The sequence below is a fragment of the Stegastes partitus genome, unplaced genomic scaffold (assembly GCF_000690725.1).
Source record: "Stegastes partitus isolate 25-593 unplaced genomic scaffold, Stegastes_partitus-1.0.2 Scaffold1270, whole genome shotgun sequence".
NCBI classification, from domain to species: domain Eukaryota; kingdom Metazoa; phylum Chordata; class Actinopteri; family Pomacentridae; genus Stegastes; species Stegastes partitus.
In genome coordinates, this window is record NW_007579001.1 from 148,582 (window position 1) to 175,072 (window position 26,491).

At 41.8% G+C, this 26,491-nt stretch overlaps 1 protein-coding gene across 1 annotated transcript; it reads left to right on the plus strand.

Annotated features, from left to right (window-relative positions):
- On the plus strand, positions 1 to 26,287 carry LOC103369320 (B cell scaffold protein with ankyrin repeats 1). Its single transcript, XM_008298010.1, has 16 exons — positions 1 to 13; positions 228 to 623; positions 3,498 to 3,631; positions 3,718 to 3,856; positions 3,937 to 4,079; positions 5,234 to 5,348; positions 5,962 to 6,158; positions 15,379 to 15,442; positions 15,700 to 15,885; positions 17,573 to 17,632; positions 21,096 to 21,259; positions 24,688 to 24,751; positions 24,949 to 24,978; positions 25,223 to 25,302; positions 25,422 to 25,456; positions 25,547 to 26,287. The coding sequence occupies exons 1-15, from the start codon at positions 1 to 3 to the stop codon at positions 25,452 to 25,454; spliced, it is 1,818 nt and encodes a 605-aa protein (XP_008296232.1). The 3' UTR covers positions 25,455 to 25,456; positions 25,547 to 26,287.
- Positions 26,288 to 26,491: the final 204 nt, after the last annotated feature.

Below are 26,491 nucleotides of genomic sequence, written 5' to 3' on the forward strand. Positions count from 1 at the left end.
ATGAGCCAGACAGGTGAAGCTATTATTTATTCATTCATTCATTATTGCATACATTTTTACTCGGGTAATGAAAGTGATTAATGCTTTAATATGTGATGATTTATGGTTCTTTCGCGACGCTCAGAGCAACAGATTGGTGGAAAAGCTGTGAAAAATGCTTGTTAATGTGTATTCGATGCTCCACAGGATGCTGAACTTTTTGAGCATAACATGACTCTTCCTTGCAGCTGAGGACCTGCTGATCATCTACGAGACCGAGGCGCAGCAATGGGCCACCTACCTGTGCTCGCTTTTCACCGGTTCCGTCTCGGAGGCCGGGATCTGCTGCTACGACATCGCCACGGCGTCCAGCCGCAGGGACGACTTCCTCCGGCTGTCCCGCTACACCTGCAAGCTGCTGATCCTCTCCAAAGGCATGCTGGAGAGCCTGTGCCAGATGAGGCGCTTCTTCCTGGCCCGGGTGCTGAGCCCGGCGGCCCATGTGGTGGTGCTGCTGTGCGGGGTGGACACTCTGAGCCCTCTGCTGGAGCTGGTGCCCCTGAACGGTGATGAGTGCCTGCAGATCTCCAGCGAGCAGGACGCTCCGGAGTACCTGTCGGCCGTCACCGACATCGTGAGGAAAGGTATGGCTCAGAAAAGTCCATGGAGGCTTACTTTGTTATCCCAACACTGAGCACAAAACATTTACAGCACAAGAACAATTCACAGAAGTACTAAAACTGACAGAGTGAGGATATAAAAATATTTGTAACATGAAAAAATGTCTAATATGATATACATATGATATAAACACGAGGATCATCTGTATAGAAATACACCTGGGCCTGCTGGATGTGAGATTTTTCTTGTGGTAAAGCACAAAAAACGAAGGTACAAGAGCAAAATAAATCCACCACCTTCTGCAGAATACACTGAACCAGTACTATTGTTGTCCTGGATGCCCTCAAAGACCCTTCAGACCCTATTCCATGAGCCAATCAGGTGTGAAATCCAACCTTTCATTTCCCTACAACTCTACAACATCAGTTCCTTTTAATTTTTGGAAACATTAATCCTTTCCAAATGCTGTCTGCCGTTTCAAAAATGCATCCTTGACTTATTGATCTTGATTATTCCCCCCCAACAAAAGCATTAAAAATCTTCTCTGAAACTCTTAATACGGTGACAATTATTCTAAAGTCACTTCATTGAACATCTGTTTTGTATTCAAAGCCTCCGCCGACATAAACAAGTATTTTAACGCATGACAAATTGAATTCCAGTCACACTGTTGATCCCAGTTTTTAAAAACCCACAGCACTTCTTTTTTTTTCAAGGGAAAAGGGAATAAAAGAGAATTCATACGGCCTTGCTCTTCTTCTGCCATAAATGCGAGTGGAAAAGAATGCTCATTATGTGCGAGGACGCCGGAGCAGCAGCTTGGAAACCTGTTTGCCGGCTTTTTTTTTTTTTCAAGAGAATTGCAGATTGACACCCAGCGTTTCTCAGCACCTGCTCAAACCGTGTGCACCTCGACCACGTCCTCATCTGCCCCGCCAGTTACCCCCGGCCTCCTTGCCTGTTTGTTCCTAATTGCGCCGTTTGTATGAAATCATAAAGCGGAGGAGTGGGCTTGTATTTAAACAGGTGTGTGAGCAGGAGAGGAACATTGGATGCAAATGTGGCCTCCACTGATTACTCATTGCGAGCCATGCAAATTCAAGAGCCCTCTTCATCACTTCATGGCACTGATACAGCCGAGCGGTTCAAACCAGGATCCCATGAGCGGCGAGGTTTTAACCCAGACGTACCTGAGCTGTTCATGCAGGACGATGCCGTTTGTTTGTTTGTTTGTTTGTGAGTGTAGGTGTTTGATGCACGGCTCCAGTAGAGACAGATCACTTTGGTTTCTATAACTGCCATAAAACCAAACTCAACCATAAGACAGCGCGTATAAAAGAAAACGTTTCAGTTTCTGTTTGCTTAACAATCACAGAGTCATTTCAGGACACTCTGAATGTGCAGAGATGTTTCTGAGGGAGAAAATAAAGCACCTCCCCCTGGGCAGGTAATTCTGAGACAACTGCTGTGAAAGGCTCAATTAGTGCAAATCACAAAACGTAGAATTCAGCTCATATTCTGTTGTTCTACTTCTTGAGTGCTCATAGTACTGCAGTCCAATAATTGGCTATTTTGATGTTGTTGTTTTGGTACATTCAGAGTTAATGGTGCAGCTGATGCTGTCACGTTCTACATTAATAAGAAATAAACCTGTAAAATAACAGTTAATAAGCTGGCAGCTTATCAGCCAGACTTTGTTCTACCATCAGAAAATGGAAAAAATTCTTGTAATTAAAAGTGTGTCCACAGGGGGGAAAAAACAGGACATTTTTATTTATTTAAATTGTCTATCTGTAGAAAAATCATGACATTTTAATGAAAAAAAAGACATTTGTGATTATTTAATAGTGCACCTACAGTAAAAATATAATGCTTTCTGTTATTTAATGGTGTATCTACTGAGAAAATACTGCAAACATTATGTAAATCTAAAATATAACAAAGAATGTGCTGTATTGTTATAAAAAAAAAAACAACAAATTACCATTTGTTAAAATACAGATTTTTGATGTGAACATTATTTACAGTTTGGAGTGTTTTTATTGTTGTTGTTTTTGTTGTTTTCTACAGTCAACCTTTAAATTAAAGTATTTTTCTGTAGTTTTACTAGTTACTAACTGTAAGTCAACACAACAAACAAAATCTATTTACAGGGGAAAAAAACAAACTTAAAAACTTAAATTAACTTAATGGTCAAAAATGAGTTATCATTTGTAAAAATGCTGATTTTAATGTTCATGTTATTTACAGTTTTGGCCTTTTTTATGGTTAATGTGTAAATTGTTAATGCTTTTTCTGTGATATTACTTCATATTGTTTGTAATTTCCCAAAATAGGAAAAGTCTGTAAAATAAGCTGAAAAAACAATTGCAGTAAAAAAAACTCTTTAAAATAGTTAATCTGTCCACAAACTAAAACATGGAAGGTTTTTGTTGATTTATGTTTTACCTACTCTAGATAAAAATATTTTTAAAAAGAACCTTTTTGTCCACCAATGATGTATCTAGAGTGATACTAACACTTGTTAAAAATGTAAAAATACTGAAACAAGCTGATTTAAATTCATTGTAGAAGAATTAATTTTGATGTGGATGTTATAGTTGCTAGCCTATAGATGAGTACTTTCTTTCTGTGAATTCTGTGAACAAAACAGGAAGAAACATGTAAAGTAACAGCCTTTTTTGCAGCGTAGGATTCATTCTCTGGGGACTATGAGTGTTAATACAGATTTGTGCAGAAGCTAAATGTTAACAACACCTTTAGAGCTGAGGTGGCGGTCCAGCTAGCACACTAACAATACACGTGGCCTGGTCTCTAACAGACTCTTCTGCAGAAACTGTTGCTGCATCCTATGACTAATAAATAGACATCCAGTGACTCTTTTACAGGTGTTCCAGCCTCAGCAGCGAATGCCGGCCCCTTGACACACAAACCATCAGGATCAGAGCAGAAGGCGGAACAAACTCAGCCTACTGGAACTGACAGCGCCAGATCCAGCGTAATGGTCATTCCTCCCAGAGTTCCCTGCGGGGTGAGGCGCTCATCTAGTCGCTAGTGAGCCATTCCCTTTATTCACAAAGCACAAAGACTACATCCACTGTGCCGTCTGTTTGGCAGAGCTCCGCCGAGGTGTTCATTCTGTTGAGGAATGAGGCGGCCAGCAGCGACGCCGAGGTCGAGTTCAGCGGCGAAAACCAGATGCTGAGACTGAAGCCCGTCCAGTGGAACGAGCGAATCCTGTGTGTCAGGGCACCAGGTGAACAAAACGGGAACGTATGATAAAGAACAATGAAGCACTGTGATATTTCCACTCTGCCTCTATGGTATTTCTTGCAGATTTTCCTGCGGGGAACGTCAACGTGACCGTCTTTAGCGGCGGCGTGGCTCTGAGCGAGACGCAGTTGCAGTACTACAGCAGCCTGGAGGAGATCACCTGCCTCCTGTCGAGGGTAGCCGACCCCGTAGGCTTCATGTGTGAGGTAAAGGGCTGCCTCACACTCGTACCTTATCTCAGTTTTTATGACGGGGAATTCCACCGTTGGTTCCCCCAAAAGGTCAGCGATTAGGGGATTTCTAATCCTCTGCCCGACTCAGGAAACAACCCTGATGGCACCATATGACTACACATTTAGAAAAAAAATAAAAATGGTGGCATGAAGTGGAAGAAGATGGTGTCACAAAAAATAGGGTTGCATCATGGGAAGTGTAGGACCCAAACTGGGGACTAAAAACTCTGCTGCTTTAATCTGTTCATTCACTCTTTAATCAGTGGAAAAATCTTCCATTAAATGAACGCTAGCTTTGGTTTTGTGACACTTTCTGGCTTCCAACGGCGCTCAAGAGAGATGTGCATTTACATCCTGCCTTATTTCACAGCAGCCACATTGTGAAACAGAAAGCAGAGCGAACATATGCTGGCATAAAATGAGCAGCGAGCACACCTTGAACTTTCAAGTTATAACACTTGCAAATTTATTCAAATAACCACAGTCAATCATTGATTCAGTAATGCAGGAAGCCCATTTGAATGCACTCCTGTTCTCTCTCTTCTCAACAAAAGTAACTCTTCTGAGGCACTTTAAATGTGTTATGCTACTTAGTGACTCATCGTTATGTAACTCAGTCATAGAAATTAGTCAATCACCGCCTTGAAACGCTGCTTATAATCGATCCGCATCAAGCCATTACAAAAGACGTGCGAATAAAAAAAAAAAGAAAGAAAGAAAGAAGGAAGCATATTTCTGCCGAGGTTTATGTGAGCCACTGTTTACTGTCGCCTTTTCTCAAACTGAAGAGGCAGCAGGTTTCAACCTTCTTCCAGCCACGAACACTTGATTTGATTAGGTCTCTTCTGCTGAAGAGGCAAACTTGAGCGATGCCAAGAGAAGAATTTTCAAACTAAAAGCGTAGACTGGCAAGACGGCGCTCTGATGTGTGCGACGGTTAAATTCAAACTGGCACTTTTACTGCTCCTCTTCAAGAAATAGCACTCCCACTGGGTTTTTTTTTTTTCTTGATGGTGCTTTCATTTGTTGACCAAATCCAACATTTTATTTATTTATTTATTTATGTTTTTTTTGCTTGTATTGGTTGTTGAGGAATAAAAGTCTTCTTTGTGTGTGTGGCTTTCAAGGCTCTTCAGGTGTCCTCTTTGGACAAGCTGGATCAGAAGCTGGCCTCCATGCTGTTGGAGGGGATGCCCACCGGAGGCTTTCAGGGGCTGCAGAGTGACAACACACCTGAAAGAGGTACGGCGCTGTTGGACTGCTCAACACAACCAACTTCCCTTAAATTCTACTTTCAGAGCTACATGAGCAAAAACCGTCTGGAAAGCTTTGTTGACAGAACGTGTAGTTAACAGTGAATCTATAAAATACTATAAGTCGAAAGCATCATTTGAACTTTTTACGATAACACATTACTACAACTAACTCCCTCTTTCCTTCTGACCGTGTGTTTATGCGATGATGCTGCTCACAGTTGGATTACGTTCCTCCTGCATGATGCACACTACCCACCATGGAAAGAAGGAAAAAAAAAAGCTTTCCATTATTTCTCTGCTCATTATGTGGCAGATTGATGGCTTCATCAGCGACTGAGATTGATCTTTAACTCTGCTAAAAAGGGCAGAGGGAAACGCTGCCATGACAAACAGGTCAATAACTGCCTCCAAGGTGTCTTTCCTTGGATGTGTTAGATAGCAACGGATCACCTTCCACTTATTACCTGGAAACGAAGTAATGCCAGTTCTTGCGAGTTCTCAAGGTCGCATAAATGTGCAGCTGTTCACTTTCAGCCGTAACCAGGCTTAATATGAATTCCTTCTCGCACCCAATCAAAATGGGCAAATGTCCGCAGCAGAGCTCCGCCATGCAGACGTCCCCTCGCTGCTTCACTTCGCCGCTCAGTACGGATTCAGAAGCGTCTCCGGCCTCCTTCTGCAGTGTCCGGGCGCTGACCGAGCGCTGCGCACCGCCAATCGCCACGGACAGACTCCCACCGAGATTGCCAAGAGTCACGGCCACACGGAGCTCAACGTCTTATTGAAAGAGACGCTGGTAACTACCTACTGATCATCTGTTTGTCTCTATTGTATAAAGGCTTATATAAAGTATTTTCCCCTCTTTTACTGTTTTCAGCAGTGAATTGTGGTCAAAAAAGTGATGCTAATTAATTAGAATTAGTGAAAATAAGTCAAGGATTCACCACTTTAAAGTGACTCTTGTAGCTCAACACAGACAGGTGCATCCAATGGGTGCTAAACGTCACACAGTTAAAGAATAGAGATCATCTGAGTGCAGTAAAAGTGTCTCAATTGACTGTAGTACAAACAGACCTGGGCTGCAAGGTGGGTCAGTGGTAACCTCGCAGCTAAAAGGTCGCTGGATCACGTCCCGGTGGGGGCACCAGGATCTTTCTGCGTGGAGTCTCCATGTTCTCTTCGGGTTCCCCAGCTTCCTCCCACAAGGTCCAAAACCATGTTGAGGTTAACTGGTGATTCTAAATTGTCCGTAGGTGTCAATGTGAGTATGCTTGGTTGTCTGTCTCTAAGTGTAGCCCTGTGATAGACTGGTGACCTGTCCAGGTGAACCTGCCTTCACCCTAAGTCAGCTGGGACAGACTCCAGCCCTCCATGACCCTAGTGAGGACTACGCGGTGTATAGATAATGGATGGATGGATGGATGGATGGATGGACCAACACACCTGTATCTGGAAAGTCCAGTCACTGGTGGATCAGTAGTCATGACTACAGCTACACCATGAAGACAAAAAACACTCCAAACAACTGTGTGAAAAGGTCATTGGAAAGCATAAGACAGGGATGAGTCAAGAAAATATCCAAGTCACTGAGTATCCCTTCGATTACAATTAAATCCATCTTGGACGAAATGTGTCTCATGTGTAAATCTGCCTATAACAGAGTGAGTTAGTTAGAGACTAATGAGGAAGACCACCAAGACACCTGTGACTCCTCTGATGGAGTTACCGCAATTTCCAGACTACTGAGTGCACCTGAATATAAGCCACTGACTTTAAAAAGAAGAAAAAAATTGTACACATACAGGCTGCACTTGTCTATAAGCCGCAGGTGTCACAAATACGTAAATGCTTTTTTCTGAACACTGCCTGTAACACAGCTGGTTAAAAACATAAAAAATACAGTATCCTACCAGGAGAAGTCATTGATCGCTATCATCATCTTCCTCCTGCGCACTAAAACCACTAAAGTTCTTCAGTGTCGGAACTGAACAGCCTCAGAATGACTTCGTCACACACTTCCTCAGTCTCTCTTGTTGCTCTCAACGTCACTTTGGTCTCAAGGCAAATTCGTAAAAATCCATGAATTAGTTGCATCATTGTTGAAGCCGCAGAGTTCAAAGTGTGTGAAAAAAGTAGCAGCTTATAGTCCAGAATTTACGGTACAAGCTTCAGAGGAGAGAGCGTGCATACAACTGTCACCAGTCAAAGGTTAATAAGAGAGTAGTAACGAAAGCCTCTGCTGACAAAAGCTCATATTAAATCTTGATTAGAGTTCACCAGAAGACATGTGAGAGACTCTGAAGTGAATTGGAAGAAGGTTCTCAGATCTAATAAGACTAAATGTGAGTTTTTTCGGTCATAAGACGACACTATGTTTAACAGGCTGCAAACACAGCACATCATCACATCCTCTCCTTGAAGCACGGTGGTGGCAGCATCATGATGCTCTCAGGCAGCAGGCCCTGGAACTTTACCCTGAAATGGTAAATAAAGGGTTGAAAAATACTGGAGGACAACCTGGACAATGACCCGAAGCATCCAGTCAAAGCTCCACAGAAATGGTTTAAAGACAACAGGGTGACTGTTGTGTGTTAGCGGCTGAATCAGAGTCCAGACCTCAGTTCAACTGAGAAGCTGTGGCTGGACTTCAGAAGAGCTGTTCACTCCTGATCCTTGTGCAACCTGACAGAGCTGGAGCAGTTTAGCAAAGAAGAGGAATGAGAGATAATTGCAGCACCCAGATGTATGAGGCTAATTAAGAGAAATTGCTTTTACTTCAACATGAAAGACTTGATTCTTAATTCTGGTCTTAAAAGCATAATTAAATTTACCCTGATTCAATGTTGAAAAGCACTGAAAGAGGAAAACTTGTGAGTTGGGTGAATACTTTTTATTTCTGGGTTTCACTTGGATTTCCTCCTTTGAACATACGACCGAACACTGCCTCAGTTTTATTGACCGTCCATACGCTGATGACGTTTATCGATATCTGATGACAGCTTCCCATGTTGGGTGATTTGTGAGCTAATTAGAAGCACCCATTGACTGGTTATTGTTATAGACGTGGCTGGATGTCATTTCAGCTGAGTGGAGCTCCATAGTTCAGGTAGCTGCTGGCAGAGCGTACCTTTGCTCTCGAGCTCTCACGGCAGCACTGAGGCTTGTTCTCACCGACGTCAGTACAGCACTACAACGCTGAGTGAATGCTCCTTTATCAATAATGAACCAAATGGAGAGACTAGAGCGGCGGGAAGCAGCGAGGGCGACCTGTGTGTCCTCACCGCCTCCTAACTAGTGTCTTTACAGCTCGTGGCTCAGTTAGTGGATGAATGGCAACCCCTCCTCCTCTCATCCTGAATGTGTTTGGCCTGCGAGGTTCCTAATGGAACACCCCCGCAGAGACTAGAAAGGCTGTGTTTGTTTATGCATGCACGATGTGCTCGCAGCGCGGGCCGTCTGCATACGTTCAGACAATTAATTCAGCCGCTAATGTCGAGATGTTCTTGCGTAATGGCTGCCATTTTCTCACGTTAATATGGAGATCCTCTTCCTGCTCAGCCTCCCATTTTGCTCTGTAGATACACTTTGCGCCCGAGCGGCACGTTTGCCACTTTCTCGCTAATGAGAGGCAATCCAAAGCTAATAGCTCCCTTGCATGCATGCTCATACCTTTATTCGATAAACCTGGAGGACACTCGTATCATAATGTTCTTTGGGATGCTAATTTCATTAGGCAGTGAAGAGATTATCATTTTAAAGAAACAGATAATGCACCAGGAGTGAGGACAGAAAACACCACATCATTTTTAGTGTGCAAGGCAAATATCACACTTGGGCGTCTTTTTATGGATAAAAGACTAACTCGCACCTCTGATCCTGTTTCTAAGTATTTGTGTCTGATTTGGACTGTATGAAAAAAGTCAGCTCTCACTGTTCCTCACCATTGATCCAAAAGAACTGCGAGGTTCAGGGGGTGTGTGCCATCTTTGGGTCCATTGTCGTGGAGTTTTTTTCTTTCTTCCTTCTTCGAGACAGTCAACAGTCTGCTCTGCCATTTTAGCCTTGGCTGTAATTGCTTGTGCTACCTAGAAGCTGCTTCTATGTATAACAAGCAAGGGAGCGTAATCCGCCTACCTTCAGCTCAAAAGCTCGCTGATCAACACATGACATCTGTACAAAGCCTCAAGAGGAAAGACAATTTATCATCCCTGTGGTGTTTCCACGAGGTTCGCTTTTTCAGAGACAGACAAGTGGTTTCTGCTCAATTCTAGTCTTAGCATGAAGGTAACAAGCTGCATTCATTTTCTCATTTAGCTCTTAGGATTAAAACAAAGTGGAATAAAGGTAGCAATCTGTAAAGTCCTGCTCCAGCATGTAGATCTGTAAATGTCCAGTAGGGATCATAGGAGGGTTGATCAATAAGTTCAGAGACGGTGCTATCAGCAGATTCTAGGACGAGACAACTTTCATGTCCAGGATCGACGCTGGTGATACGAGGTGGGGTTGTGGCAACCATCAAGAGAAGAAGCAGAAGTTTAGAGACATTTAGAGAAGAGCAGTCTCCAGAAATTAGCATGCATGTTGTTTGCTTTAACATTTAAGTGGTTTCTCCCTGGGGATTTCTCCCCTGTGGCCAGCCTGTCGAGGCAAAGTTCTGCTGCAACATCTTAAGGTGTTGTGTGCTCAGCAACAACGCATGTTTTTTGACACAACAACAAAATCGACGTTCTCGGTTCTTCCCCAAAATGAAGTTGAAGGGTCACCAATTTGACACAGTTTAAGAGATTCAGCGCTCATCACAGACATCCATCCATCCATTATCTGTCCACCGCTTAATCCTAACGAGGGTCGCGGGGGGGGGGGCTGGAGCCTATCCCAGCCGCCTTAGGACGAAGGCAGGGGACGCTAGTCTATCACAGGGCTACACTTAGAGACAGATTTACACATGAGACACATTTCGTCCAAGATGGATTTAATTGTAATCGAAGGGATACTCAGTGACTTGGATATTTTCTTGACTTATCCCCTGTCTTATGCTTTCCAATAACCTTTCCACAGAGTTTCTAGGAGTGTTTTTTGTCTTCATGGTGTAGCTGTAGTCATGACTACTGATTCACCAATGACTGGACCTTCCAGATACAGGTGTGTTGGTCCATCCATCTATCTATCTATTATCTATACACTGCTTAATCCTCACTAGGGTCACGGGGGGCTGGAGTTTATCCCAGCTGACTCAGGGTGAAGGAGAGACAGACAACCAAGCACACTCACATTCACACCTACGGACAATTTAGAATCACCAATTAACCTCAACATGTTTCTGGACTGTGTGGGAGGAAGCCGGAGAACCCGGAGAGAACCCACGCTGCACGGGGAGAACATGGAGACTCCACGCAGAAAGATTCCGGTGCCCCCACCGGGACGCGAACCTGCTGCAAGGCAACAGTGCTACCAACTGCACCACCCTGCAGACATATTATATAAAAATGTGTGTCTCTCAACTTTCTGATCAACCCTTATATTATCACACATGCATTGCACCACTAGGATATTATTGGACTAATATTACTGGTGCATTAACATAAGTTTACTTGGCACTTTTTGTAAGCTACCGTGTTGTAGACAATCCTAATCTGCACCACTATAGTTATAAATACCCCTGAAATGTGTTCATATATGAAGTCTCCTATAATGGACGCTCTCGAGTTCAAGCACTTCTAAACTGCACTTGTGTAGAACTTGAGCTGCAGCACTTTCCGCAAATAGATGTCAATTCTGACAGACATCTAAGAACCTGGACAAATTCAAATGATCTGCAGACTGACTAGAACTACATACAAGCCATCCTTCAAAGCTCGCAGCAGCTGTTAAATCCCTGACATGTTACAGCCCATCAGTTTGTGACATGTCAGCTATCTGATGCTCATTCATTCATATGAAAAGCTCTGCTCTCATCCTCAGCCTTCCCCTCGTAACGTCGACAACTTTTAACTTTCTCTGATGCCGTGGGTGAATCTATGGAGAATTCCGCCTCGGGGGAAATTTAGACACTCCAACAGCTGTTGCAAATGCATTTATCCCCCCTAGCAACACTGCTAATTGAGAGTGAATGCAGACAGAGCAAGGTTTGATCAGATTGCTCCAGTGAGTGCTCGTTGCAGGGCCGCAGTGAGCCGGCTCGGCTGACAGGGGAGCAATGAAGTCAAACAGAGGTCTCTCCGCTGGGACTTCAACAAACCTATAGATGTAACCGAACAGACAGAGCCGACATGCACGAGCATTTCGCTGTGGATTTCTCGGAAGGTAATTAGAATTCATCTTGACAGCTAAAGAATATACACGTACTGTGCTTGTGTAGCGTGTTAGGGAAATTATAAAACTCATGATTGCGGGGTGAGGTTTTGTTCCTTTTTTTTTTGTTTGTTTTGGGTGCGTGGCAGTTTCATTAACTCATCTGCAGTGTTTCCCCCACCTCCAATTAATCAACCCATGATGCATCAGTGATTTGGGCGTCAGTGTAGCAGCGCTCTGTCAATAAATCCTAGATGGATCGGTCCCCTGCTTCATACACAGGCTAAATCACTCACAGGGCCTGCGTCAGATCCACTAGTCTGCCCTGGCACCACACTTCTTTGTTAATTAGCTGTGAACTGCTCCAGAGGGGAAAGCTGAATTATTCAGGGAGAGCATAACTAGAATACAAATATAGAAAATGTTCTGCCGTTATCTACAATGTTTTTGTCCTCTGACTGCTGCATTGTGCTTGCTCAATTACCAAACGCGCCCGGGTCTTATTTAATATTTTAATGCCGGGTCGCGACTCCGGCTGCGTGTCACTTGGCATTTAGACGGACTCAAGATTTCACAGCGCACCCCTCAGATGCAGATTAGTTTGCAACTGTAAGGCCCTACAAAGAGCTATTTACGCTTTGCATACTGTGCGTGTGTGCAGCATACTCCTATCCAAATTCAGGAAAACCAAATCAGCTAACATCCTATAGTCCAGGAATTTGTCCATTCCACCCACCTCGCTTTGCATGGCAGGTTTGTTTGAGGTATTTACCGCAAACTTCCGCCATTTGCTTACCATTTGAATGCTACTGTCGTCGGTAAAGAAAACAGTTTTCGCACCTCAGATTGTATATGTTGCGTGTCTACGGCGTAATTCTTTTTACGCTAACCCGAGGCGTTTATTGCTCCCGTCACATTTTCACTCACTGTCAGCTCATTATTCGCTGCGACACAAAGTCCTGCATCTCTATGGAAACAGCACAACCGCGGCTGGAATTAGAGAGAAACTCACGATGACATTTGTGCAGAAGGCAACAGTAATAATGCCATAAATCATTCAAAATAAAAGAATAAATGAAAGTGATTGATTATGCATGTATTTTACAAAAAAAAAAAAAACTGCCCACATTTGCACCCAGTACTGGAAAAAAGAACAAATGTGATGATTTTTAACAACTTACATTTTCTCAAGCTCTAGAAAATCTGCATTTTTCCCACGGCTCTGCACATCAGTGGAAGATATTTCACCGTGCTGAATATATCTTCCAACAACTTGCTGGAAACTTGCTCTGCTGCATCCTGTTTTTGAGCGATGCTGAATTCATTTGATTGATCTGGTATATTTAATTTTCCCTTCAATCTTATAGTGTAATCTTTGGTCTGCGTAAACATTGCCTCAACCGGATAGTCGCTAAAAGTCTCACGAAGCTAAACCATTAATGCGCTGAGGTGCACAGATTTTCTTTTTTTTTTTTACAGAATCAGTTCAGTGCAAACATTTTTTAATTGCATTTTTTAAGCGATTTGACTAAAAAGCCACAATTTTAAACTCAGATTTAGTTATTTTGCATGTCACACATAATTAGTTTCAAGAAAAGTTCAAGTCCGATGATCGTTTCTCTTTTTGTTATTTCTAACTTTGGAAAAATTGTGTTATTTTGCCAATTTTTAAAAGATAGCGTGTGTTTTTAGCCACGCTAGCAGAGTTGCTTCAGGAATGCTAATGTAAGTCTTTGGTCTAGACTCAAATATGTCAACCAGTGGATGGGTCTTTGTGCTGAGACATTAACGGAAGATGAAGACGATGAAGCCTTCTGACCTTTTTCTTTCTTTGCAAGCGTCGAGCAGCTGAGCAAAGTTTTAATCGTCATCCAGTGAAACATCTCAGTGTGTTTAAGTTGAATACATCCACGGCGGCCACACAGTGAATCCACTAACTTGCTGACTTTTCCTCCAGTTCCTTAACGAGGTTGACCTTTGCGGCTCAGGATGCTGCATTCGCTACTAATTAGCAAACGTCAGCATGCTAATATGCTAAACTGCTAGCTGCAACCTGTTAGCATTGCGAGCAGACTGACATCAGCAATTAGCTCACGGTGCTGAGGAGCAGCCTCGTGTTCGGTCTCCTGCTAACTACAGTTTAGTGTGAAATATTTCTTATTCTGGCCAAACAATACCCCAAGTCAGACGGGTTTTTTAAGTGCTTTCGTGTGATGGGGTTCACTCTACAATCTGCCATCGCGTCGAATCCTCTCATCCTGACGCCACTAAAGGCGGCGAGCATGCCGGCGCTGAGAGCTCAGAGCGGCCAGCTTGAGAATTGACCATTTCAGGCTGCTGCTGAAGACAAATATACCCTCCTTCTGCCGCACTAGAGTCGCTCTAGATCTGCTCTCCCTCCGACCGAATCGTGCCTGCTGTTTCTGTCTGAGGTGCTGCTGCTGCTGCTTTGGACTGCGGCGGTGAATTTGTGTGGAATGCCTGAGGCTCCTGCAGCTTCAGACATCTGTAAAATGATTTAGCGTCCGCGGTTAGTAAATAAATACCCCCTCCCCTGTCCAGACATTACCTCTGAAAATACCACACTGTGCTTAAGCGCGGAATCCGACTATTAAAATTCAATATTCACGCGGCGGTAATTAACCCGTCCCTTCTACCTGTTGGGCCTGTTGCGAACCTCCACTGTTAAGTAATGCATTCATGGCAGCCTATAAGTAATTTGCAACGCCGGGAACAGTGTAATATTGTAATTGAGTCATGATTGGCTGTGTTGCCTGGAAACAGCACACAGAGCAGGGCGTGTTGTGTGGAGGATATTTTGAACCAAGTGAGCTGTATCTCATATATTCTGCAGATTTATATTATTGCCTGGGACTTTGTTATTGAATTTAGACTATACAGTATCCCCTTAAACTGACAGAAGGAGTCCGATATAATCCTGAGGTGTTGTCATGTGTATTATGATGGAGCGTTTTGTTGACACAATCTGTCTGGATGCAAAATATACAAGAGCGGCGGTATAAAAAATATAGTTAGAACACATAGCGGTTAAAATAGCTCAAAATAATATAAAGAAGGTTCCTCATCAGAAGTTGGCAGCAAATCATCATCTATATCTAATTATGGATGCAGTCAGACATCAAGTCAAGGGTCTTGAATTGCTCGCTAAATGATATGTTTGGACTGAAAGGGGAAGATTGTCTGATTTCTTAATTACCCTGATCATACCCCTGCCTGTCCCTCAGCGCGCCATTAGCAAATAAGGACGACTCTGCGGCAGCTTTGTTCGGCAGCCGGCGTCACCGCGCAACCTCACACCTCCGTGAATTCATGCTATAGCTCTGAAAAAAGAAAAAAAAACGCTTTCCCCGCAAGTCCTAACAGATGCGGCGCGAAGCCTTCAATTAATAATCTGGACGTTTGTCACAGCCGACATGAAAACGCTGAATATTAAAGCGGCGCACGGAGGCAGAGGGTGGTTGGTGGATAGTCATCTGTGCTTTTAGGTTTTGTGCCTTTGGAAGGAGGACACAGGTGAGAAAATTAGCAGCGTGCTGAGCGAGCCAAGGATGAATTCACTTCTTTTTTACCAGAATTACAAGCAGTGCAGCGAGTCGAGATTTGCCAAACACAAAAATCCACTCTTGCAAATGTCCAACACAACATCCTCGAAGCCCCTCTGTTGGGGTGATTTGAATGAAAGCACATCTCTTCTGTTCTTGCAGAATATGTTGAACCCAAACGAGGACAATGGTGACTCCAGTGTCTACGAAATGATGTGCAATGCAGGTGAGTGTGGGCCTGATGGGAAGTGGAGGGAGGACAAGGGAAAGCCAGTAATGGAATTGTTTTTTTCCCCATCCCTCCCTCCTCCAGCATATCATTACGCTGCGTTCATTTCCGACCACTGAACAGTTTCCCCTCGCTGATGGCGGGGGGGGACATGTAGCTTCCGATCAGCTGCAGCAGAAACCCAGCGTGCAGAAGCTTCATTATGACACTGAGGCAGTAAACACTTTGTGCATTAGGGAATCTCTCCATCGCAGACGTACAGAAAGAGGACAAAGAGGGGGAGGATGAGGATCTGTACGCACCGCTGGGGATGAGTGACGAATATGACACCTTCCTCAACTCCACAAAAGCGGTGCTCATCGCCAATCGCCCACCGGCGCCCACGCCCCGGCCCGAGAGCACCCAGGTGAAGGAGAGCAGAACCCCGTACATCGCTCAAGGTAACAACATGCGGCGACTTGTTGCTCTCTCTCTCTCTGGTTGCATCCTCTCTGCTTCCCTTCACTCCAACACAGATACACGACTGTGGAGTAAAAAACAAAACGCTGAGTTATGCGGAGGGGGGAGTTCACGTGGGAGGGAGGTAGTGCCTGGAATGTGTGTTGCCATTGTCAGTGGAGTGCTGCTGAATAGAGCGAAGAGGCTTTTTTTTTTTTGTTGCGATACAGTTTGTTTTGATTCCATAAACCACAAGAACATAGTCGCTCCCCGTTGCAAAACAAACAAAAGCGAGGATGGAGAAAAGAGCCATTTGCCTTTGCCCACAAGTCCCTAACTGTTCAATTTCAGCAGCGTGAATATTTCATGAAGACGAAACATCCAAAAGTCAGTGGTATTATTAAGGCTTATAAATCATTAAACAGCTGTGACTTTGCTTCTTTTTTCCCCCACAAATGCAAACATGCAATTAATTGTTATTCCCATAGAACATATTACACTTTTCTCTTGCATCCAAAACACACAAAAAAAAAATGATTAGAGATGCTGGGTAGATGCTCTCGCCCCCCATTATGCGGCTTTTTATTGAGCTCGCTTGCATCTCGGCGAGCCAACCTTCTCCCCAGTGGACTTACAAAGCAAAACAAGTATCTGTATCCCAACCATCCCCTCAGTAATAGAGAGGGAACTACCGGGGCTGCCATCTGCAACCAATCTTGGCCCGACCAAGGCCAAGTCAGCCAGAATAAGTCATTACACATGTTTTCCATCGTCCTTGTCCCCAGAGCGCGCAGGAGAAGGGGAGAGGGATTTTGAGGTTTCCATCTATTGAGACAGTGGAGCTTCAAACCACACAAGGATCACATTTTGCTCCTCACTGAGAGATGTGAGAGGAGAGATGAGGCTTGCTGGAGGATTAGGCGAGGAGCCAGGTTATTGGAGAACGCTGCACAAGTGGAAATAATGAGGACTCCTTGCTTTTGTTAGCAGCGTCTCCAGCTCAACGAGAAACGTGAATGAAGCCGGGGCCCTATAGGGAGGAATTACCCGACATGTAAACTACACGGAAGCTCCGACCTGAATGGAGCCATAAAGCCGGGATTGTGCCGTGAGCCAGGTTTGAAGTGGAAAAGAGAGAGAGAGAGAGAGAGAGAGATGCTGTCACGGAGGAAGCAGTCAGAGGTGGGATTATCTTCCAGGGGTGTGGATGGTGAATTTTAATCCGTGGTCGGTCGCGCGGCCGCAGCTCCGCCGCCTCTGACAGCTGAACAGTGCAGCCTTTCATTCTGAGCGCTCACCACCAAACCAGCAGCATCATCCAGGGCGGATAATTCAATCCAGAGCTGGACGTGGCTCTGTTTCTGACAGTTCTGAGTTTTCATACGCACCATTTTTTAAAGTTATATATTAGCACAGTTTCAGACTTCATCATATTTATAATTCTTCAGCCAGTCCTAAGTTTTTCTCTTCTTCTTGTTTTGTTTTTCTCACTCAGCTGAACAGTCAGTCAGGAGGTTGTTAATTAAATTTAGTCCATGGCTCCATCTTGTGGGAGGACAGTTAAAATGCAGGGGCAAAAAATAATACCTTTCCAATCAGCTCTGGCTTGCATCACTCTGGTATACGCTGAATAAAAGTAAATCTATTGTTGTGCTGATGATGCGACTGGAAGCTGCTCTCTGTTCACAGTGTTCCAGATGAAGGCTTCACAAAGCGATGCTGATCTCTACTCACTTCCCACTAAACAAGGTACGTTTAGTGATTACACTGATCTAGATCTCTACAAATTTGAGGTACCTTCACTGCCCGGCCCTCATCTGATGGCTTTAGTTACTTTTCAGTTGTAGATTACATGAAAAAACGCCATAAAATCAAATGCATTAGGGCGCCGCTACAGCTCACCTGGTTGAGCTAGCGTCCCATGTGCAGGGCTACAGTCCCGATGTGGAGGTCATGAGATCGAATCCTGCTCATGACCTTCTCCCACATGTCCTCCTCCCCCACTTTCCTGTCTCTCTCTCACTTCACTATCAAATAAAGGCCAAAAAAATAACTTCATCTAATGCATCAAAAGATTTAAAGAGCTCCTTTGTGAACATGTGCAGCTGAGTTTCTACAATAATAAAACTTGCCGTTGCATAACGCAGAGCAGTTTAACAGCGTTTGAGCAGACGTGTAGGTGAGCTGGTGTGCTGGAGCTGCAGGAGGAGTGGCTGCAGAAATATGCAAGGACTTTGTAGCTCTTCATCTGCACAAAGGAGCTACATCTGAGTCCTTTTTGGGGGCAGAAAGGGGTTATTTAAACAGACAAAAACCTTGTAAATATGTAATTTGATGCACAGAGATGAGGTTTTATTTGGTTAAATCGATGATTCATAATTAATGCAAATAATTAAAGCAATGGGTGAACAGTTAAGTGTAATTTAAGCATTGCTGCATCTATAATCATATAATGTGTGCCTATTTTTATGCGTAGAATCATATCTCATACCTTAAGCAATGTTTTCCAACAATATGACAGTCTGAGGTTGGATTTGTGATATAATTCCTTAAAGTCAAGCTCCTATTTAATAGTGTGACTGAATCTAAACATGTTAAAACAGTGACATAGCAGTTCAACGTCTGGGTCAGAAACTCTGCTCACTGCACATGTAGTTTTCTAATAGCATCACCATCCAGATCAGAAATCCATTAGTTGTTGTGATGAATTTATTTCTGCAGAGCTGTTTAGTCGTTCTTTGACCGCTACACTAACTTATCCCAACCTCTGAGACTTTACGGCTCAACAGCATCTTTTTGTCGCACTAAACATCTGCATCTTTCAGACTCCACGCTCTCGGTTAGTCGTGCAGCCGTTCTGTTGAAAATCTGCGAGGCCACGCTGAGATAATCCTGATTATATGCAGTCTACCACCGGGGGTTGTTCTCTCAGGCTTGACTAACTTGTCACCTGCAAGCTAATGCGCGACGCTTTAAAAGCTTTCGTGTTGTTGCTCTTGACGTTCAAAAAGACTGCTGCGGCCCTCAGTTCTGAAGCAAACAAAGAATATCAAACAGAATAGGAGGCCTGTGAATTTCTGCTTCCATAAAAACTTCCCCTCTATTGGGGTTATCTTTTTAAGATCTACAGATACTCAGCACCGTAGCAGGACTTCCACCGTGCCAGTGGTTTTTTGCTGACTACTCTCCCAAGATGTCCTGTTGGAATTACCTTCTGAATTAATGGTGACACCCTTAAATAATTTGTGGTGTGTTACTAAATTAATTAAAACTGCAGTGATCACCGCGGGGAAATGAGTCATTATAGCAGCAAAGTAATGGGCACACAAACAGTAAAAAGAAGCCATAAAACGAGCAGGTAGCACATTTGAACAAAAGCCGACGAGAGAGGGAAGCGAACGGAGCACCTGCAGGGATGCAAAGCCGTTTATCTGCCTCGCTGTTGCGCCGGTGACACTGAATGACAGCTCCATAGATCATCACAGTCACCCAGAAAATTACTGATAATCCGCTGGAGTTACAGATGCGCCGCACAAACACACAAACCTGACCACAGTGTATGGACGACTCAGCATAAGGGGTGGTGAAGCTAGGCAGCCAGAAACAAGAAATAGTAACAGCAAATATGTGTAAAATACGAACGTTTTTCTCTGACAATAAAACTGTAATTTTAAGCAGATTTTAAAATGTATTAAAAAAACAAACAAAAAAAACATATATAGATTTTATGATGTGGACATTATTCACAGTTTTTGGAAGTATTTTTTATTTATTTATTTTTTTTAATCTCTGTTTATACTAGATGTTCAATAATTTGACACAACAGGTTAAATTTCTAAAATAACATTTTAAACCTTTTTTTTTTTTTAAATCCTCTCATGCCGGGCATCACATTGTGGGTTATATTACCACAGTTGTTAATTTTTTAAAATAGTTTTTATTAGTATTATTTTATTATTGTTGTTATTTATTTTTATTTTATTTTTAAAATATTTTTTAACATTTTTTAAAAATATATTTTTATTTTCTTTATATTTTTTATTTGCATAAATGCATATCAAACCAGAGCTCAGGTCTTAATAATATACATATTTTTTTCTTCAAATTACAGGAAAATATCTGCAAAATAGTTATATTTCTAGCTGACAGTGTAATTTAATGGTCACACATTGTGAAATAACTATTTGGAAAAATATATATTTTGGATGAAGACATCATTTACAGTTTGGGGGATTTTTTTAAAATGTATTTTTTGGGTTAAAATGTAAATTAATAATTTTTTTCTGTTATTTTTCTATTTATTATCTATACTTTAAAAAAAACTGGGAAAATCTATAAAATAATAGACCATTTTTCAGTCTTTAAATGTACATAATTTCTTTTTCAAATGATTGTTAATANTTTATATTTTTTATTTGCATAAATGCATATCAAACAAGAGCTCGGGTCTTAACAGGTTAATATACATGTTTTTTCTTTAAATAACAGGATAATATCTGTAAAATAACAATATTTTTAGCTGACAGTGTAATTTAATGGTCACACATTGTGAAATAACTATTTGGAAAAATATATATTTTGGATGAAGACATCATTTACAGTTTCGGGGATTTTTTTTTATGTTTTTTTTAGGATTAAAATGTAAATTAATATTTTTTCTGTTATTTTACTATTTACTATCTATAATTTTCTTTTTTTTTAAAAACAGGGAAAATCTATAAAATAATAGACCATTTTTCAGTCTTTAAATGTACATAATTTCTTTTTCAAATGATTGTTAATATCTGTAAATAATTATAGTTTTTGCTGATTTAAATACAATAAAAAATGGTGTAATTTTGTTGGTCAAATGTGTAAAAATAAAGAAATAAAAAAAACAAATGCCATTTTAAAAATACAGATGTTTTCTGTGGACATTACTTACAGTTGGAGGTCTATTTTTAATGGTTAAAATGTAAATTAATACTTTTCTTCTTTGGCTTTCTTAGCTATTATCTGTAATTTAACAAAACAGGGAAAATCTGTAAAATAAATCAATAAAATTGTTCAGAAAAAAAATTATTATGAAAAAACTACATATATGACGTTTCGTATGAAGTCCACATTGTTGACTTGCCTTCACATGTTTAGGGATTTTTTTATTTATACTGCCTGGTAATAAAAATGTGGAAAATGATTTTCTGACCATTCAAAGCAGCAGATGTCTTCACAGATCTGTTGCTCTTTGCAGCACGCGGCCGAGAAGACAGAAGAACCTCCACCTACGACACCTTTGAGCCAAACCAGACAGTTCAGCAGCTCCCTGAGCAGAGGGTGAAGTCAGGTCTACTCACCGTGGACGACGCTGCTGAGAGGGCCGTGGACGGCAGGCAGCAGGTAGGAGGACGAGCTCACACTGGGAACACGCACACATGACGGCATCTGAAAGGAAAAGCACGCAAGAATAAACCTGAATGCAAGCGTCACATCTGTCGCTCATGAAACACAGAACGTAGGTGCTGAGCAGCCGACCGTCCACCTGGAGAAAGGAAATGGTCACTAATTATCTGAGGTTCATGTAGAGAGGACAAAGAAATAAGTGATGGGCCACACATTCAAACTGGTGTGGCTGCTGGGAGGTGGATGGCAAACCAGAGAGGACAGAAATGTGTGAGGAGGATCCTACAAAGTAAAAAAAAAAAAAAAAAGTAATTTCACAGAATATTTTCTTTTTAATTTACTGTTTGTTTTCCATATTTTTAAAATACACAAAAATGTCCATAAAATTACAAAAACATCAAATTAATTTATGTGTTTAATTTAAAATAACATGTTGTCAATTTTTTTTAGAATATTGACATTTTTTGACATACAAAGACTAGCATGTAGAAAATGTATCATGATATTTCCTTTTTTTAATAATTAAATTTAATATTTAAATTCAAGTTTAAATCTGTTAATAGATGCAATTAGTCACAATAACCAAAACAAAAATCTAAAAAAAATCTATATTATATATTTAATTTTATATTGCATTATTATATATATTATACTAAATTATTATTATATATTCAAATTATGTTATAAATAAATTATGTTTGTCAAATGAGCGATATCTTGTATAATTACAGTTTTACCCAACGATAGTCAATAAAGAATACCATTTTTAATCTTTCTTATTATAAATACATATATTATAGGTGATTTCATTATTTGACATATAAATTAAAAAACACAACAACAAAAAAAAAACATTAAAAAATGAAGAAAAAATATCTAATTTAAAATTGAGGCCAAAATCTAACGCCAAAGAAAAGTCAATGTATTGTAATTAAGGAAAAATATAAAAATATAAAATAATAGTTTTTATTTTATAGTGATTTTTGGCAGCCTCTCTGCCAACATTTTTTTTTTTTTTTAAACAGTGCACACTTGACATTACAGCATCAGTGATTGGCCAGTTTTGTGTTCATTTCACTGCCTTTATTAAGTGACTAATTAAATCTTTTTTGTTTTTGACTGCTAAAAAGGCAAAATGCTAAAAAAAAAAAAAATACCACGACAAATAAAAATCTTATTATATATATATATTATATATATTTGTAATGAACCTTACTGTCATGTGGACATAAAAACGAGATGCAGGCTGTGCTGTTGATGTAAAAAGGATTTCTAGCTGCTCCTTGAGTGAAAACCAAGACTGACGTGAAAGCGGGCCTGTGTACGCTCCAGTAAGTGGTTCAAATGAGGGACAGGTGTGCAGGCGGTTCATTATCAGGTGACTCAGGAGCAGCAGGAGGAGCTGAGGACACCTGCTGGGCAGAGAGGGAACGACGGACGCTCTGCTGTGACAGGAGGCGGTGCAGCAGACAGGCAGTGGGGCAAACGGCTAAAAAGAAAAAAACAAGGCGAGAAGAAAACAAGAGCATGACAGTGGGCCGCCGTTGTTAATATGAATGTTAATTTACACCGAAGTGCTGAGCCTCCATCTGTCTTTTGTTACAGGTGACGTTTTGGCACGTCACAGTAGGAAATAATAAAGTGGATGACGGGGGAATTCCATTTAGCTGCTTCGGTTTCAGGGTCCTGGTGGTGTGACGGGTCTAACTGGGACACATTGTTAATGTTATTAGTAACACCTGTGCATTTCCTGCGGTGACGACACACAGCGTCTGGTCTGCTGAGCGTAGGGCAGACTGTGAAGTGAAACACTAACAACACGGAAATAACAAATGTGGTGGACAAAATATTGTCTGACTTAAATCAAAGCAGCACTGCATTAACGTTAAACTCCATCAATATAAGAAGTTTTGTATCGAATATTAGCACCGAAATGTACTGAGAAGATCAAAAATAAAGCACTTCTAACGCAGCAGAACAGCCTCTGTGATTGGACATTCATTGTATATGAAGTAATTGGATTTTTATGTATTGAAAATGTCTTTATAGAGCGTCGCTGAGTGGTTCTTAACCTATGGGTCTTGGTCCTTCCTCAGTGTGACAAGATGAATGCTTTTGAGATGATTAATGGAAAAGGGAAGAAGATAAAAAGCTCCTCTTTTTTATTGTTGTTGAGAAATGTTAATAATTTGACCTCTTGGAACAGCTATTGAATGACAAAATCTAAGAATTTCAGAGGAGAAATCGCTCTTTGGTGCCACAACAGTTCATAGAAATCTCCATCTTGACAAAGGACTGCATCCAAAAGATAGATGAAGCTGTTAAATGTGCTGCCGCTTCGAGGTAAATTCATGTTTTCTGTCTGTGAGGGTAAACATGACATAAATTTAATCCTCCACCCAAACCCACGAGGGTCCATGTGAACCCCACTGAAGCCCAACATCTCCAGAAAACATGTGGTGCTTAAAATAAATGCTTGTCATGAGGAGATTCTCACCTGTTTCGCTCATCATTTAAAGAGTTATAGTTGAAGTAGTCGCTGCTGAGGAGCTTTGATTTGTGCATGTTTTCCACTGACCGAGCCCAGGGTCGAAATTCTCCACAAGTCCTGTTCTCGAGAAACATCACATTGTCGATAGGATACGGCCTTCTGCAAATTGTATTCATAGTAGCATGAATAGAACCAAGTGCATGTCCACTGTCTGCTTTCGAAGCCGGCATTAGTCAGGCGGAAACCATAACTTGACCTTTAAACCTGCATTCTATCAAACAACCAGCAGGAGGCGACTCGTCTGGCTGCATTGTGTAGAAGTCTATGAGAAAATGAGCCAATTTCTCATTTAATTTGCTCCCTCAGAAAACATTTCACCAACAAGCTTATGGTCTCAATCACAAGTTTTAATCCTCCTTTAATACAATATGATGTTAATTTAGCAAATTATATTCCCATTTAGAATAAAACAGATGATTAAGAAGGATATGTGAAGGATCATACTGTGCTTGATTTTTTATATACAGTCTACGGCATCAGATTGTCACAAACCAAAAAATACTGCTTTAAATAATACAGATTTTAGTAAGTAAATAGTGTGTAAATCTGAATTTGCGATTATAAACCGTAGCTGTCGTATACACGCAGAGGAGCAATAAATGCGATATTTTTCCCTGAAATGGAGTCGAGCATCGGTACAAACTCTTTAATCCTGCTCTGTTGTTGCATTATTTAGACGTTACTCGGACCTCCGCGAAAGCAGCGAAAGATTTATGACCAAGCTGCAAAACCTCGGCCTGCTCTTTTTTTTTCTCCTTCCCCAGCTTGTGCAGAACGTAGCGCAGATAAATCATGAAAATCTCACAGTGTGTAAGCAACCCGCTGCTTTCCGTACGTGAGCGTCATATTAAAGCTCTGATCTTTGTCTCTGCAGGAGAAGCCGAGTCATCCGAGAGCCAGCGTCGTCAACAACGGAGAGGAGGATGACAGTGTGTATGGTAAATATTCTTCCAGCCTGGATATGTGGGGCTAAACTGTCATCACAGAGAGGCGCCACAGACTTTAGTTTTTCCCAGAACTTTAACACGAGTGCAAACATTATGCGGCGCAGGTAACTGGGACAAATAGCCACATTACAAATGGCTGTATTAAAGCGTGCACTGTAAACGGCTCAGAAAGTCTTCTCTCCCCGCAGATAAAATCAACGTCGTTCATCACCCGCCAAGTGAGTCTCTAAAAACTTATCTCAGAGTGCACAGAGGAAACCTGTGTTTGCATGCCTTTGTAGTTTCTCCAGTCCCGCTTGCACTGGTGGGGAATTAATCCTCGGGGGAGGCGTTATTTAATCAAATCCACAGCGCTGTGTTTTGATCTAGTGAGTTTCACTAGCACTAAATGAGAGTTCTTTATTTCCTTTTTACCGAACAATTCTCCGTTCAGCAGTGCATATTGGATCATTTCCCCCCCAGGTGTCACGGTGAATGAAAGTCGAAGAGCAAGCCAACCAGCGGAGTCGGATTTTTACAGCAAGCCGCTAAAAGGACAGCAGGTAGGTTCACCTCGGCTGCCAAGAGGCACGTCTGGCACAAGTTAGCGTAAATGTACATGACTGGAGCTGAAGTGCACAAACATACACTGACGAGATGCGTCCTCTTATGTTATTTACAGTCAAATTTCTTTCGGAAAGCCGACAAACGGTGAAGGTGAGTGTTTAAAAAAAACTTCAAATTACATTTTGTGATTAAAACACTCAGTGGAGCTCATCGCTTTTGTTCCATTTTTCTTATTTTCAGGCTCCGTCACTCAACAAAGATCCTATTACTTCACCAAATGTACCACATCTAATCTGTTTTAATACGAAATGTGTGTGTTTTCAACTTGTATTATCTTTGTTTTGTTTCTCAGCCCATTAAGAAGTGAAGTGATGGTTATTATGTTCTCCTTTTTAAAGCACATTCTCATTTAAAGAAAGTATACGAACGCAAATGCAGTTTTTTAGTATCTTCTAATCTAGTAAAACGTCTACTTCTACTACTAAACCACCCAATAAAGGTTCTTTTTCTAATACCTGCACATAAGTTTTCAATATTTGCAGCTATTTTGAAGTAAACCACCTGAGCAGGATACAATCTATCTGATTTTAAACGGTAAGATTGATTGATTTCCATGTGCCAACGCTCCAGGGAAAATTTCCCCAGAACTTTCCCCCTCAAGAGGGCGCCATATCTCTAAACATGTCCGCCGCGCCGCTCAGTCTGAAGCCACGGAGACATCTGGTGAGCACAGAAGCACCTGCTGACCTCCTGTTGGCTGCGAGGCGAGCAGTGGAAAAAAACTGTATCCATACATGCTGGAGAATGTAAACGGAAAGTAAAAACACTCACACGCAGAAGGTGAGAACATCGGCGGTCGCAAACAGGAAGCACGTGTTCGGTCACAGATCAGCCGAGGAACGTCAGGATTAACCTGCAGATGAAGCACCGTGGGAGGAAGTCTGTATAAGTCTGCTCACTGGGACGAGGAGAAATGTGGGTGTAGCATTAAAGGCCTTTTTGTAAACGCAATAAACTTTATATACATGTCAAAAATCAAAATTTGCCGTCATGTACAAACTATTCGGGAGCTGGCACACACTGGTTCTCACACACACACACACACACAGACACCAGTTTGTTGGTACAGGCCTGCCTGTGCCTGAATGAATGAATAAGAGCTGCATGGGGAATTCAGTGAATGCA

What these genes read in the sequence shown, in the direction of transcription:
- LOC103369320 (XM_008298010.1), top strand. An exon ending in TCTTATTGAAAGAGACGCTG is followed by an intron (nt 6,159 to 15,378) that starts GTAACTACCTAC and finishes CTGTTCTTGCAG; the next exon opens with AATATGTTGAACCCAAACGA. An exon ending in AGCCGCTAAAAGGACAGCAG is followed by an intron (nt 25,303 to 25,421) that starts GTAGGTTCACCT and finishes TGTTATTTACAG; the next exon opens with TCAAATTTCTTTCGGAAAGC.